The sequence below is a fragment of the Hippocampus zosterae genome, chromosome 2 (assembly GCF_025434085.1).
Source record: "Hippocampus zosterae strain Florida chromosome 2, ASM2543408v3, whole genome shotgun sequence".
NCBI lineage: Eukaryota > Metazoa > Chordata > Actinopteri > Syngnathiformes > Syngnathidae > Hippocampus > Hippocampus zosterae.
This window is the reverse complement of record NC_067452.1, coordinates 15,216,623-15,231,682: the sequence shown is the minus strand read 5'-3', so window position 1 is coordinate 15,231,682 and position 15,060 is coordinate 15,216,623. Positions and strand designations below refer to the sequence as shown.

The 15,060-nt window shown below is 47.4% G+C and overlaps 3 protein-coding genes and 1 long non-coding RNA gene across 7 annotated transcripts in view; 3 read left to right on the top strand and 1 right to left on the bottom strand.

Annotated features, from left to right (window-relative positions):
* LOC127596032 (homeobox protein Hox-C10a-like) overlaps positions 1-15,060 on the top strand; it is a 50,537-nt gene that overhangs the window by 20,082 nt on the left and 15,395 nt on the right. Inside the window, exons 1-2 of one of the 3 annotated variants that reach the window (XR_007961359.1) lie at positions 5-1,625; positions 14,359-14,511. The exons of 1 other annotated variant lie outside the window; for it this stretch is intronic. The gene's annotated coding sequence lies outside the window, so the exon portion shown is untranslated. Of the gene's footprint in view, positions 1-4; positions 1,626-14,358; positions 14,512-15,060 lie in introns of those variants that run through there. One more of the 3 variants, XR_007961356.1, reaches the window with a different exon arrangement.
* Positions 2,559-4,090, bottom strand: LOC127596095 (uncharacterized). The gene is made up of 2 exons (XR_007961381.1): positions 3,950-4,090; positions 2,559-2,951 (listed from the first exon to the last, which is right to left on the bottom strand). It is a non-coding gene; the product is annotated as an uncharacterized LOC127596095 (long non-coding RNA).
* hoxc6a (homeobox C6a) lies at positions 5,305-7,917 on the top strand. Of its 2 annotated transcripts, none has more exons than XM_052058193.1 (2): positions 5,305-6,380; positions 6,741-7,917. In XM_052058193.1, exons 1-2 carry the CDS (start codon positions 5,972-5,974, stop codon positions 7,073-7,075), a joined length of 744 nt encoding a protein of 247 aa, XP_051914153.1. In that variant the 5' UTR covers positions 5,305-5,971; the 3' UTR covers positions 7,076-7,917. The 2 variants fall into 2 exon arrangements, with proteins under 2 accessions (XP_051914153.1, XP_051914152.1); XM_052058192.1 differs by having other exon boundaries at positions 6,738-7,917.
* Positions 8,049-11,409, top strand: hoxc5a (homeobox C5a). Its single transcript, XM_052058220.1, has 2 exons — positions 8,049-9,120; positions 10,693-11,409. The coding sequence occupies exons 1-2, from the start codon at positions 8,760-8,762 to the stop codon at positions 10,899-10,901; spliced, it is 570 nt and encodes a 189-aa protein (XP_051914180.1). The 5' UTR covers positions 8,049-8,759; the 3' UTR covers positions 10,902-11,409.

The following is a 15,060-nucleotide window of genomic DNA, read 5'->3' as shown; positions in this document are numbered from 1 at the left end:
TGTGTGTGTGCATCTGTTTGTTTCGTTTATTTGCAAGTGAATGCACTGGAAGCAAACGGTGTCGATTGTGAGTGCAGTTGAGTGTGGAAGCAAATGAATGGCATCGGGACGCCAGGCAAAATACAGTATTACCTATTTAAACGTTAAAAAATGGCATCGTCCATCCAATCACCTCGTTCTGTTTTCACGCCCATTTCATGACATATGTACCTCTCAGTGGAATAAAATCTGTTGAATGGTGGACCTCCTCCCCGCCACGCCACAAGAAACTATTGTCGCTTCTTTTAATTTGCCTTCGATTTGTACACACCGTCCCGAATGTGTCCTCTGTGGCAACATTTGGTGTGTGGCGTGTACACATCGGCCGTCTCTCTTGTGTGCGTGTTTTCACCAGAGGGCTCACATCAACACTAAAGTTTAGTGAAGCTGTTGTAAACTTTATTGGTGGTGTAAAGGCGAGGATGGCCGGCCTTTTTTTGCGTCTTTGTGTCTGCTCGCTGCTGGCAGTCCTCGGTGCGCCTTCCTCCCAAATCCTTCCTTTCATCGTCAAATCACACGGGTTCGTTTTCTACTCGGCCGAGTGTCGTTCGGTGTGCGTTTCTAACGCTGGACGAATACTATTTGCTCCTAGGTCGATTGAATGTGCTGTCTGTGTTCTTCTGGAATTCGATGCGTATCAGTAATTGAGTGTGTGAGTGTTTTGCTGCATTGGGGGCAGTGCGTCATCTAAATCCTACTGTGTCAGGTGTGGTGCATGTGCAGCGCCGTTCGGCATTGCCTTCCTTGGTCTAAAACGGCAACATGTTGAAGTTTGTTGAATTTGATCGGTTGGAGAGGCAGTGCGCGCTCTTGATTGGGCGCGTTGCATCATGTGAATGAAGGAAGGCTCCAGAGGCCTTCAGTTGGCTTCCTCCTTCGTCTGATTCCAGTCACGCCTCCTCCTCTCTTAATTGTGCGCCTGTTTATTTGCCCTGCATGCCGTGAACTATTGCCAATTGCGTCATTAAAAAATGCTTGTCTATTACGCTGTCGTCTGCAGTGCGTCCTCCTCTCTGTCATATTTGCTGCCTTACAGCATACAACCTGAAATGTCAGCATTCGAGCTGCACTCTTGTGGCTGTTTCCTTTTATTCATGCTGTATAATTGCTGCCCTGGAAAGAAGGGGGGAATGGCAAAGATGGGTGCAAACATTCCTGGTTGTTAAAGGGAGAAATTTACAGCTGAGTAATAAAAGTTTACGACTCACGGCTCACCGTGATTGGCTGCAGCGAGCCACGTGGCTCACGCTGTATGAACATGAACTTTATGCTGTTGTCTATTCCCCGCTCCTTCCTTTGAATCGGCAGCAGAGCAAGCTGCAGTTGTGTAAAAGCGTCCCTTTTCTCCACTCGAACGTGGGCACCTAACACGTTTGGATGGTCGTTCGCACCTCCTGACGCGGGCATCTTGGAGACAGCCTGCAGTTAGCAGCTCTCCCTCCGGAAGACGGAAGGAAAAGGAGCTGCAAAAACGGACTTTGCCATGCTGTATCCTCATAGGCTGCGTGCGTGCGCGCGCGCGCAGGAGTGCGCGCGCGAGCGAGCGTGGTCCAGTCAAGATGAGCGCCAGCCGAGCCCCGACGGAGGTAGGACTGCGCATTTCTCTCCTTCGTCTCTCTGCTGGTGTTTGGATGTGGCCTCGTGGGCGAAGCAGATGCGCCTGAGATGATGGCAGGGTGCGTGCATGGGGTGGCGTGTGACTCATGGGAGCCCCCACGCCGCAGGGGCGGCGCTGGCTGGCTTGCTGGCGGCCATGAGTACCTGAGCGGCCACTTCCACGGCTCCGCATTTGAACGCTGATGTGGCCAGTCGGCCGTTAGCAATTAGCCGGATATTCTTTTTTGAATACTCATCCTGTCATGATTACTGTGAGGGCTGACTGATGCATTGGAATTAAGTTGTTGTTGTTGTTGTTACATTCAAGGTTCTGCCAAGAGGCTGCTGTGTATCACACTCACACACAAACACATGCAGACACACGCCGGTAAAATGAGGTTTGCACTGATCCCGTAGTAGGGCCCCACAGTGCCCCCTAGCGACCAGCCTTGTTGCAAGTGGAAGTGGGCGGGGCAGTTGTTGTTTTGAGCTCCTTCCTGTCTCGCTGTGGATGTCAGCTGACCCACTTGCGAGTGCTTTTGTGTGCCTACAGATGTGTGTGTGTGTGTGTTAGTCGGCGAAGTCTGCGAGTGCTAACTTGGAGAATCTCCACTTTGTGCCGATCAACGCCTCACCTTGCTTTCTGTATGCAAGACACTATCACACCTTGAGGAGGTTGCATGATCATCTTTATTGCCGTTCAGATGTACTGACATTAGGAATTATAATCACAGCTACAGGGGATAAGTGTATGTGGTGTCGAGGAGCTGCTCACTTGTTACTCAAAATATCATCAAACATCAAAATTGTCAGCAAACGCATTCCAGGTTTTTCCCCTCCCCCAAATAAATAAATAAATAAATAACATCCCAGCGTACATGTGCGGATAACAGCTGCGCGTATGTGAATGTGTGTGTGTGTTCGTGTGCGTGTGTGTACGTGAGCACGCGCGTGTGTGCGTCTGTGATTTGGCTTTCAGTATTATGTGTTTGGGCCTCGAAACCAATTTCACGTCCCTATCACGTGTGTGCAAACATTTTACAAAATGTTGATTTGCGACTACACGACGCAATCATGCGCGTGTGTTTCAGATTCTCCTTGCCCCTTTTTTACGTGGTGACATGAACTGTGTTCTTTCAAAAAACATTGGCGTGGGGTGTATGTTTCCTTCGTGCCGAAAATCGACAATGGCCTTCTACGCTGCAGGAAAATTTTAATTATTTTCCAAATGGTGCTTCTTCTTGCCTCGTTAATCCTGACGAGCCGCCCTTGCAAGTGGTTTGGTGTCCCTTGCGACGCTCTGCTGCTGTAAAGGTCTGCACAAAGAAGCAAACAGGCCATTTTAGAACATGTGCTGCATGTACAGCGATGCGGCTCAGATCACACAAAAAATAAAAAGCAGAAGGGTGGAATGCTTCTTGTTTTGTATTCGTAAATAAAGGTCCATTGAAGTCCCCCATCTGTCCCCATCACCACATTTATAACTCCCGACAAGGCAAAAGTTTTTTTTTGCCCACTAATAGCCCTAATTTATGACGTGTGGATCAACATGCCGCTCGCCGGGCACTGGCTTCCCGAGTGCATAACGAGCATAAAGTCCAACACTTCCGGACCTAATTGGGCCAGCCTGCCTCACTAAAGTGCCTATAGACAGTTTTACATTATGTTCCAGCCAAAATTAGGAAGGCGAGCAAAACGGGGAGACATCAGGGCTTGCCAGCCCAAAGCTCCCTGCGGGCTGCGTTTTAATCATGACGAATTACGTAGAAATTGTACACTTGCCATAAAAAATAACAGTGTGTCATGTGAAAAACCACCCCAAAAATCAGTTTTATGTGCATAAATTCGCTGAGTTAAAAGCCTTGGATTGGAAATAAAAAGAGCCGACATACTACTACTACTACTACTACTACTACTACTAGTAATAATAAAAATAATGATAATAATAATAATAGTTGTCCTTGTAATAATAATACTACTACTAATAATAACAATAATAACGCATTATTATTATGTAATTATTATTTAATAATAATAATTAATAATTATTGTTATTACATAATAATTACATAATAATAATAATTATTATTATTATTACAGTTATAGTGATGATTATGATGATTATACAAGTTAATTAAAGGCAGTGACGTTGGTCCGTATCGAGGCGTCCTTTTTTGCGTTTTGTTTTAGTTTTGTTCCCGAGATGCTCGGGATGAAAGTGGAACTGCAAAAGGCTGCCTTGGAGCAGCTCAAGTCGCCCGTGACGCGCCTGATGGGCCGCAATAAACGCGTAAAACACGAAGGCAAGTCTGACCTCTCCAATTGTGCAGTGCGGTGGGGGAATCTCTCCTGCATTCCAGCCGTGTAGCCTCCGTCGCGGCGCACATTGCAGGCTTCGCTCCTCGCCTTTTATTTACACACCAAACTTGACGCTGTGTGTCCGCCACTTTTTGACGGTTGCTGTATGGGGATATGAAAATGTTCAAAGTACAATTTCAATTAATTTGTCGAATTCAGGGGGGTGCCAGCACATGACAAAGAACGTTTTAAAACGAGAAGAAGAAAAAAAAGATCAAGCCTGCAATGCAAAACGAGCACATATATTTTTGACGTGATCCTGAGATCCAGGCAGAGCCCACGCACGCATGCCGCCCGCCAAACATTTGCTGCAAAGGCGGATGGATAGTCACCGTGCACATATGGCCACAAATAAGGTGGAGGGAAGGAACGTTTTATGGCAAGTCACTTCCTCGTCTTTGTTGTCTCTTTGGTGGGCTGTCGAGGCTTGCACAACAAATCAACAAGGCAGCCTGTAAATGCACTTCGGAATCAGGACGGATTGTTTTCCAGTGTTTGACCTGTTGAAAAGTCACCCCGTAATTTTTTTTCTACTCAGCGTATTGCTGTTACATTATGTTGTTAGGTTGGGGACAACGACAAGAAACAAGTCACTCGCTGCAGCCAATTTATCAGCGCATGCAGAACAAAAGTGCAGCAATGCTAATATCCGTTTGGGGTTGTGCAGGTCACACTGCGGGCAGTCAATCGCTCAAGTTTTGCGTATTGGTGGTGCGCCTCAAAAGCAATTTCCAAGGCCATTATTTGTCGCTCACATAATCATCGGTTTGCCTGGTGTACGACGAAGGAATGCACACGTATGACGGCAACCACTCAGCACTTCACAACCGGCTGCTTAAAAAACCTCGCTGGCAGTCGCGTGTGTGGAGTATATTTCTATCTGAAGACCGAGGGGTGTTTGACAGTAATAATGCTCATAAAAGCACTTTTCTCTTGTTCTTTTTTTTTACACGTTTGTGCTTGCAGGCGGCCATCTCGTGTTGCTGCAGGGATAGTTTTTGGTGAGCCGGGGAGCGTGTTTTATTGCCCTCGCTTTCACAAGAGAGACCGTCGACGCATTCATACACCACCTCCCCCTGTTCACTGCAAGGTTTTGGAAATAGCTCGCACGTCTAGCAATTTATCAGGCCGTGGAAACTTAGGCGCCATACGAGAAAGTCATCGATGTGGCCCGGATAAATATGAAATGTCAATTTTCATCGGTAACATTCCGCTTGGAGAAAGAATCTGCGTGTGTGTGTGTGTGTGCGTGTGCGTGTGTGTGCGCGAGCGTGTTTGTGCGTGTGTGTGTATGCGCGCGTGTGTGTGTTTAAATGTATTTGCTTGGGAAACCTTCAATTTGAGTCACAACCCGCGTTTATACCGAATGCGGTATTAGTAAATAAAATCCTTCACGGCTCTTTGGACAAGACTTAGTGAGGATTTGAATATAAACGTGCTCACTCCATGTCATCAGTCACATTTGCCTTTTTGAAAGTAAACACTTCCTTGACGGTTGCTGCGCTCACAAGACGAGTACGCACGATGTGCGTTTCTCCCGCTTCTATGTTTCTCGGCATTTTGCACAAATGCTCTATGCAGCTCTGGGCTCCGAGCTAGAGTTTCTACCGCACTCCCGCCTCGCCATTGGTGGAGCCGGGTCAGCTGACTTGGTCATATTGTCTGCGAGCGAGACAAGCCTCGACTATCACACTGGGCTTTGTGCGTCTTCAGCCTAGATTGCAAACTAATAATATTGAATCGCCAAAGGCAGACAAGTGGAGGTGCTATCACGGGGTACACCAGGCAGAGAGGGAGAGAGTGAGAGAGAGAGAGCGAGAGAGAGAGAGAGAAAGGGGGGGGGGAGGGGGAAAAAAGAGAGAAGAGGAGCTCGCGGAAAGGTGTGGTTGGCTGACACACACGAGAGGGAGATTTACTGGGAAGGAAGATTGAAAAGCGAGCGATAAAGAAGTGGGCAGAGTTGCAGAAGAGGCCAGGTATGAATTCGTATTTCGCCAACCCGTCGCTCTCCTGCCATCTGTCCGGCGGCCAAGAGGTTCTGCCCAACGTGCCCATCAACTCCAGCACCTATGACACAGTCAGACACTTCTCATCGTACGGCGCCGCAGCCGTGAGCCAGAACCATCGGATATACGCCGCCGGCCCTTTCTATTCGCCCCAGGACAACGTGGTGTTCGGCTCGGGCCGGCCCCAGTACGACTACGGCTCCGGAGTCTTCCTGCAGGACAAAGACGTGCTGCCCAGCTGTAGGCAGGCAAACGTGGGACTGAGTGGCGCGCAGAGCCACATCGGCCAAGATTACGCGTTGGAGCAGAGCAGGGCGGCCCAGGATCAGAAGAGCAACATCCCGATCTACCCGTGGATGCAGCGCATGAACTCACACAGCGGTGAGTTTTACTAGCAGCCAATCAATTCAGGGAATGGGCCCCCTTTTACGATTTGTCTCACCAAGAGAGTAAGCTACTTTTTATGGCCCCATAAAACACGACTGTATCTCCTTGACTTGTAGATGGGCCTTTTGCATGTGCGAACAAACAGCTTGCACGCCGAACTCGTGTACATGCTTGCATTTATTGATACAGCAAGGCCAACGTGTCCTCCGAGACGCAGGACAATCACCCCCCACCCACCCTCCGCCCCAGCCCTAATAAACTCACACACCACTCACCCAATTCATCAATCAATCAATCAATCAATCAAACAAATCAAAACATCTTCATTGAACGGGCGACTTTCTACCCCAGCAGGAGTGGGCTACGGGACAGATAGACGCAGGGGACGACAGATCTACTCCCGCTACCAAACTCTGGAGCTGGAGAAGGAGTTCCACTTCAATCGCTACCTGACTCGCCGCAGACGCATCGAGATCGCGAACGCGCTCTGCCTGACCGAGCGCCAGATCAAGATCTGGTTCCAGAACCGACGCATGAAGTGGAAGAAGGAGAGCAACCTGACCTCCACAGTGGCCGGAGCCGAGTCCACGGCCGCCACGCAAGACGACGAACGCGGCGGAGGCGGCGGCGGAGGAGGCGGCGCGCCGAAAGAAGACGAGGAGAACGAGGAGAAGAAACAGAAGGAATAGTTCCAGCCACGTGGAAAATAGAACAACAACATTACTACCTAAAAATTGAGCTGAAACGGACCACACTGCATGAAGGCTCCCTCTCCTCGCTGTCCTCATCACGGCAGTGATGAGCCTTAAAAAATAACAATAAGAAGAAGAATTTTAAAAAAATTCCAATAATTCCAGCCACTTTCTGATTCCCGTGACTCTGGATGACTCTTATGTTATTATTATTATTATTATTATTATTATTATTATTATTATTATTATTATCCTTTCCCACTTGCATTGTGCAAATAATTAAAGCAAACGAAGAATTAATTCCCACATGGTTTCCAATGCCAGTAGCAACTATTTAACCGCCCTACGCAGCCATTGCATCACTGTGAAGAATGTGCACACCAAATCCAGTGTTAAATTAGTCTCGACATTCCGCGGACGGAAGGTTTCGGACCCTTCGTATGGTCACAGTGTCATGCATGCAGGCTACTACTTGAATATATAGAGATGATGTAAACAGCTCTTGCAGAAACGTGAACGTTGCGCGAAGAGACTGCTGCACACACACACACGCACGCACACACACACGTACACGTACACATTCACATACACACACAAATATGTGCCTGTGTACAGGCCGCTGATGAACTCAGCAGATATGCAAATCCTTCAAGACTGAATGTGCATTTAGTTGCTTTGATAAACAACGCACAACACCAAATTGCGCTTACCCCCCCTTTTTTGAGCCTTTGACACAATTCCTTGTAAAATATATTTGTACACGTCGTCATTTTTTATTTTAAAAGTTCTTGTTTTGTCATAATTGTGTATCATATGGAATAAAATATTTGTAAAAAGTTGCCTTTGGTGAGGTGTACCTTAATGGCGGCTCTGGGGAGGGGGCGTGCGGGTGGGGGAGGGTGGGGTCACCACTGCGTGTCTGTGTTGAGTTTGTGGGTCTTAAAAAAAGTGGAGTGGGGAGGTTAGTTTGGTCACCCTTTCCCAGAAACACCTTATGGACTTGGGAATAGTCCAAAAACATTTCCTTATTGGCATCATCGGTGCTGAACGTTTTGAACTATTTGGTGCTTTACTGAAAATAACAGGACGTTTATAGATGACGACAATCCAACACTTTCCACAAAAAGACCACTGCTTTGAACATTCTTGTAATTTTATGTCATTCATTTATTGGTGTATTTTTTGTGAGAAGGGCGAGCGAGTGGCTGATTACGGAGTTCGGTGCGTCCAAAGCGCGTGCCCTTCCCTTCCCGGGCCGTCTTGCCCCCTTCCCAACAGCAGATGACGCTCTTGTCCTACTCTGGTGGTCTTTTTCGCGATGGTCTGCTCGCCCTGTTCCCCAGCAGCAGCAGCTCGAAGTTTACTGGACACGTCTTCGCCATTCATCAATATCCCCATTGAGTATCAACGCCAATTTATGACTGGCCAACATGCGCACGTGATCCCATACAAATAGGCCATATTTGGGCAGCGCGCATCGGATCAAGGATTAAAAAAACATACCAAAGTCCACTCCGCCTATAAATCCCGGATTATTTTTTTTTCTTTAAAAGCGAGGCTGTTTTTTTTCTTCTTTCAAACGTGGCTACCAAGAAAAGCAATGATCAACACAAATCAGAGACGAAGAGCAGCGTCTATCCAGCAAGCATCTGGGCGGTAAAAGTGTGACGCGATTTTGAAAATGAGCTCTAATATTGACAGCTGCAGTGTGAGGCAAGCGGGCGAGACAAGTTGTCCGATGTTTGGCTTCGTCAGTGGGAGCGCCACGTTCTCGCGGCCGCTCGGGCGGGAAGAGATGCGAAGGAGCCCGAGAGGCAGCCCGGGGGAGGCTCCTCTGCCGCCGGGACCTCACACGCACGGCCGCGGCGCTGGCAGAGCCCAGCGGAGGAGGGCCCAGTCCGGCGGTCAGCGCAGCCACGAAGGCGGCCCGAGTGCGGGAAAGGCGCAAGCCGGCTCGCGGAAGGCGGACGGCAGCCAGCCGCAAAGCAGTGAGCACGAACCTCAGATTTATCCGTGGATGACCAAACTGCACATGAGCCACGGTAAACTTTGCGTCTGTCTTGTCACTCCCTCTTTCGCGCTGCTCCACTTCTTTTCGAGCGCTCCACTTTCCCTCTTGAGTTTTATAGGCCAAACGCAGGAAATAATAAAAACTCGCGGCCATAAATTTTATGACAAAGGCATCCATTGCTCGTAAAGCTGCTCTATTACGGCGAAGAGGTGATTTGAGGGCTGATTTATGCTGCAGTAATTGGACCGCAGGATCAAACTGCATGTGACAAAATGATCAAATAATATTACAGATTCATCCGTATACTATTTTCTTTGTTGTTTTTCTTATTCCTCCCATGCAGTGCAACGCATATATGCTTTACGTGAACGATACGTGTGAGTGTGTGTGTGTGTGTGTGTGTGTCTGTGTGTGTGTGTTTGAAGCTTTAGCCTTAAATTGAACTCTGGGAATCACCAATGACCTGACCCTCGGTTGAACTTTTCACCTCAAAAAGATTTGAATAGCCATGCATGCACTCTTTTGCACGCAGCGGAGCCACACTTTGGACGGCCAACCATTGTGTTTTCTCTTACTTCACACGCATGCAAACATCGCAGCCTGCCAGACAGGCAGCACGCCTCAGGAAGGCTTCAAAATGTCCGACTATTTGTTTAGTTGCAGCCTCTGAGTGCCTGGGCTTCGCAATGTAGAGAAAACGGCGAGTCAAATATTCACAGTCTGCATTTTCAGACTTTTTATTTCATTCTAAGTGTTGCGGTATGGGCCGCCGTGAGGCCAGCAGTCTTTCGGGTTGAGCAAAACGACCATTTTGTCTCTAAATTGAAATGTGTCGAGCAAAATTCAGCGTTGTGTAAATTGCCTGCGAAGTCTGTTCATCTCGAGTCACCGTGCACGGAAAGGCCCCCATAAGGTCCGTTTTGATTGACACTGGCATGCCCTTTTTAAGATCATGAGGCATTTCTTAGTGGTTTCACAACACGATAAGAGAGTCGAAATACGCGACACAGCTCTCGTGTATATACGCGGAAATACAGCAACAACAAACATTAGTGTGAAACAACTGCGTCGATTATCCAGGCAAATTAAAAACATGTCTTGTCTAAAAATGTGCAATTTGCTCCGACTGTAATGTGCACCGCACAGAGGAACCGATGAACTTTTGCTTTTTAATGCTAAGATATTTGGAATGTTTTTATTTTCAAAAAAAATTCTTCATTCCTTAAATTACATATCCACCTCTACTTCAACCACCTCGTTTTCGTCGATTCCTCTCGAACACAATGTGTATCGTGAGTAGAACAGAAAGAAAGGCAAACATGTAATGCTTCATTCTGATGTCAGCGATTTCGGTGATTATCAAGAAAACCTTGGCAAATGGGCTTCACGTCAGCTCAAATCATACGAGCTATGTTTGTCGCCCTCGCTATAGTTGTCGGAACCTTTCGTTGTACAAAGGAACAAGAAGCTACAGAAACAAGAAACAAAGAGCACACCACGTAGCGCGCCCTCCCCCCCCCCCCCCCCCCCCCCCCCGTCGGCCACACACTGTATTTCTGAGCGAAGGTCCGTTGATTGCTAACTTGTGTTTGCAACACGGCAGAATCGGAGGGCAAGCGCTCGAGGACCAGCTACACCCGCTACCAGACTCTGGAGCTGGAGAAAGAGTTCCACTTCAACCGCTACCTGAGCCGCCGCAGGCGCGTCGAAATCGCGCACTCGTTGTGTCTCAACGAGAGACAGGTCAAGATCTGGTTCCAGAACCGACGCATGAAGTGGAAGAAGAACTCCAAGATCAAAGTGAAGGAATAAAGGCAAATTGCATCACCGCATATGCAGCGTGCAGAGAGCGGCCTGACTTGCGGATGAACTGCGGGGGGCGAATGACGTCATGACAGCGCACCGCGCTCTTCATCAGCAATTATGTGTCACGCGTTGCTGTTTGGGAGCCACTCTATTGACTCTCACTCACATTGATCAATTGTTTTGCGTTGCTAACTGGATTTATGTGGCCAATTCGACGATCAGACCACTTTGGGGCCGGCGACCACTTATGCATGCGCCTAATTGGGATTACCGTGCCGATAAAACCACGTCAACTTTTCCCTCATCAAACGTTCTCCGTGTACCATGTTGTGTTTGGTGCGTTCTTTGCGAGTGACTAATTAATCTATGTAACTCGATACAACGGTATGGTGATACAGTGATGTGTGTGTGTGTGTGGGGGGGGATAATCTCTGTTGACTTCCGGTGCCCTGTGAATAAATAGCATCATTGATAGTTTCATCGTTGACTGTAACCAATAAAGGGATGACATGCACTATTTCTGTTTCCTTTCCACTTATGACGTTCTTTTTATGGCATTTAACAACATTGACGCCTCATGATGGCGTAACGACGCGTCGTTTAAACAATGAGCTCACATTTGTAGTCTGGTTGCAAGTCGAGCGACAAACGCGCAATCAAGTTTAACGCCCCCATAAAACTTTATTGCCCCCGTTTCCGGACAAACTGTTTCCTGTTTTGCTCGGAGAAGGAAGGGAAGCCCCGGCCTCGCCCGGGCCTCGCCTCGGCCTTGCATCGCCTCCCACTTCCCATGCGGAAAAACGACACGCATGCAGCTAAAGTTTGCTGTCCTTTTTACAAGACAACATCTGCTCCCAACGTCCATCCACGCTCTTGACGCAACGATTGCATGGGAGCGCACAATTCGTGTGTACCGCGGGGTCCTTTTTTTTTCCTGGTGTGTTTTTAAACGCACAAGGGCTTGAATGGGAACCCCCCAGCGAAGGAATAAAATAAGAAATCAAGGGGACTCACCTGAATCCCAATCAAACTTACTTGGTGCTTTCAAGAAGAGAAAATCGGCGTCCACTGTTTTCCCTGCAGCGTGGGCCTGTATTGAACGCCCCTCGTTTTGCCCCGCATGGCAGTCTCTTTTTTTCGGGTATTTTAAAGTTTACAAGGTTACATATGCCAATTGGCCGCAGCAGGCCCCGTGAATGGTGCTTGGGAAGCACGTGGTGTCATTTAAGTGGCTTTTATGGCCTGGAAGGGCTGACAAACCTTCGATATATACACATCATATATAATCTTAACTGTCCGGAGATCACAGCTGCTGGCTGGCCGCGTGCATGCCCGCGTGTGTACGCCTGATCTGGGCAGCGGAGGGCTCGCTGCAAGGCACGATCAGGCAACTCGGCCCCAAATTATTTTGACGTCGCACATGGCATTTTATTGGAAAGGGTCTAGTGTACATTCGTGGATTTGACGCACGATTTTCGGATCATTGAACACGGTCAAAACCAATCGTAACTACAAACATCTTTTACGGTAAGTGGCACGTTGTCGTTGAGCGCAATGCCATTTATTTATTCAAATAAAACTTGTCAACAATTGGAACTCTTTATGTGCGTGTGTGTGTGTGTGTGAGTGTTCGGGCGCTTTTCGTCTTTTTAATTGGGTAAGCAATTGTGTTGTTGTGCTACCAAACGAATAACACAAAATGCGTGTGTGCGTTTGAGAGTGTTTGTGTGTGACGAATGAGTGCAGCGTCATTGTGGTTTCGTGCTGCAGACAGCCGTGAAAACGCTCTGGAAATATTCCACTGAAAATTTGTAGTGCTGCATGTGCAAATTCAAATCCCTGCAAACAAAAATCCTTTACCCCAAAAAATGTCTGCTTGACTGAATTTAATGCTGTTGATGAGTCAGGGAGCTAAAGTGTACTGTATTTGTGTGTGTGTGTGTGTGTGTGTGTGTGTGTGTGTGTGTGTGTGTGTGTGTGTGTGTGTGTGTCGTAGAGCTACAGGCTGCTCGGCCAGTTGAACGCAGTTTTCTCATGTCAGTTGTGACGTCTTCATTTTGACTTGTCTCTTTGTGTTGCCATGTTGTTATTGCAGCGTCATCAGCAACAAGATTGTTCCTTTCTAGGATGGGCTGTTTAATATCCGCGTTTCGTGTGGAGCATGCTGATGCTTAGTATACTTCCGTTAGGGGGCACTGCGGGACACACTCCTAAAGTGCATTTGCTTGTGTGTGTGTGTGTGTCCTCTTACGGTAAACTCTTCACGTCCAGTATATATTTGGGGTCCATTTGTGGAGCCCACGTTACGCCAAATGTACACCTTTTAATGAGGGGAATGGCTTCCAAACCAAATTTTGTGTTTATATGCACTTTTCGCTTTCGCGCCTCAAGATTGAAAGTGGAACAGTGTTTCAGCGGCAGCGCGTGGACGCCAGTGTTTGTGTGTGCGCGCTGCCGCGCGTGCGCTCTTGTTGCTTTCTCTGACCTATGCAGCCGACACGGTCATTCTTCAAGACGCACAGGTCACTTCCGGGTGACTTTTCCTTTGTCTCGGCCCACATTGAAAACGTCAAGTCGCACTGCATCGCGCTTCCCGAATGTGAGCACAAAGTCGGCTTCTATTTCACCTGATTGCGCGAATGGGCTTGCTCGTGATGGAGGTTTATGGTTTAGTGTTGAGTCAAAACGGCCCGTCCTAAATGTCTCTCCTCAATCCTTGTTCAGCGAGTTTTGCCCATTTGTAAATCAATCATCGAAGCGAAAATTAAACGAGGATCGAACAGTGTATGAAAATACAAACGGAAATAAACAATTCTCATCAATTAAACAAATCCTCTGGTTGGAATTAAATCGCCTTACATTTAAAAAAGGAACCAGCACAAAATTCAATCAACGTCCCCCAAAACCGAACGAACACGCAAAAGGTTGTAATTAGCCATCGAAATAATTTAGCGTGCAGTGAGTGTGGAGTTTTTTTCCCCTCACCTCACATGGACGTTCATGAGTTGCAGGCTGACACACGAGAAGCAGCGCTCTTGACAATCGAATGATTACAAACACACGGTGTGCGTAACGGGAATATATATATATATATATATATATATATTTCTTTTGAAAGAAAGTTAGCCGTTAGCTTAGCCGCTCCACTTATTTGCACCAAGTTGCTTGTCAGTCAGAAAAGGAACATTTAAGACGAAGTTAGTAACAAAATAAATGTACAAAAAATACATTTAGTATAAAATGAAAGTGTTTCCATATGTTCGGAACTTTGAACAAAATACAAATAAAATATGTCATCACATATTTCCAGACACATTGTTAAAAAAACAGCCAAATATTTTAGTTCAAAAATCCCTTATTGATGTTTCTATCTTCGTTTTCGTTCTTTTGAGCTTCCTTTGGTAAATGTTGCAGCCTCTTTCAGGCGCCACGTTTGATCTCGTGACTCTTTTGTGTTTTGCAGATCCTTCCACGGCTGCGGGCGAGGAAGAGCGTGCGTGCGTGCGTGCTTGCGCGGGGCCGTGTCGCCTGTCCACCTGCCTTGCGGGGGAGATCTGACACTTCTCTCAGCTCGCTATGTGTGCTTGCTGCAGACGAGCAGCTGCAAAAAAAAAAGGTTAGACACGAGTCGTGCATGCTTGCATGTGGAAATGGTTGCGCAAGCGACTTCAGCGTCGTCGTGTAAGATGCACGAATGCTCGAATGAAGTACAAGACAAGCACCTTGCCTTCAGGGGGACATCTCGGAGCCACTCTTCATGGCGTGGCTCTCGCTTTTCGTGCATGTTCATATTTCACCTCTCTCAAGAGTGTCTGCATGTCATTGAAAGTCCCCCCCGCTTTTTTTTTGGAACGGAACCACACATTGTTTTTCCACCTGTGGGGGAGGGGGAAAGCATGTGCAGTCTATTCTGTTATAGGGTTGGATTAAAAGCGCTTTATGGCCATTTCATCAAGAATATTGCATCGCTTGGGTCAGGTGCCACCGGGCCACCAATTTACAGGGGAACCACCACATAGTGTGTATTTAATACATACACGTGTACGGCTTTTAATTACCAAAGGGGCCGTTTAATTAGCCGTCCGATGAATAAATGAAACAGGCAAACAATCTGCCCGAGGGCCTCTTCTTTTTCACTTATACATTAGAGCAAGTTATTGAACTG

Excerpts from the sequence above, each read along its gene's own strand:
- hoxc6a (XM_052058192.1), top strand. The coding sequence starts at position 5,972 with ATGAATTCGTATTTCGCCAACCCGTCGCTCTCCTGCCATCTGTCCGGC. Across the intron at positions 6,381-6,737 it reads GCGCATGAACTCACACAGCG|CAGGAGTGGGCTACGGGACA; the intron begins GTGAGTTTTACT and ends TTTCTACCCCAG.
- hoxc5a (XM_052058220.1), top strand. The coding sequence starts at position 8,760 with ATGAGCTCTAATATTGACAGCTGCAGTGTGAGGCAAGCGGGCGAGACA. Across the intron at positions 9,121-10,692 it reads CAAACTGCACATGAGCCACG|AATCGGAGGGCAAGCGCTCG; the intron begins GTAAACTTTGCG and ends GCAACACGGCAG.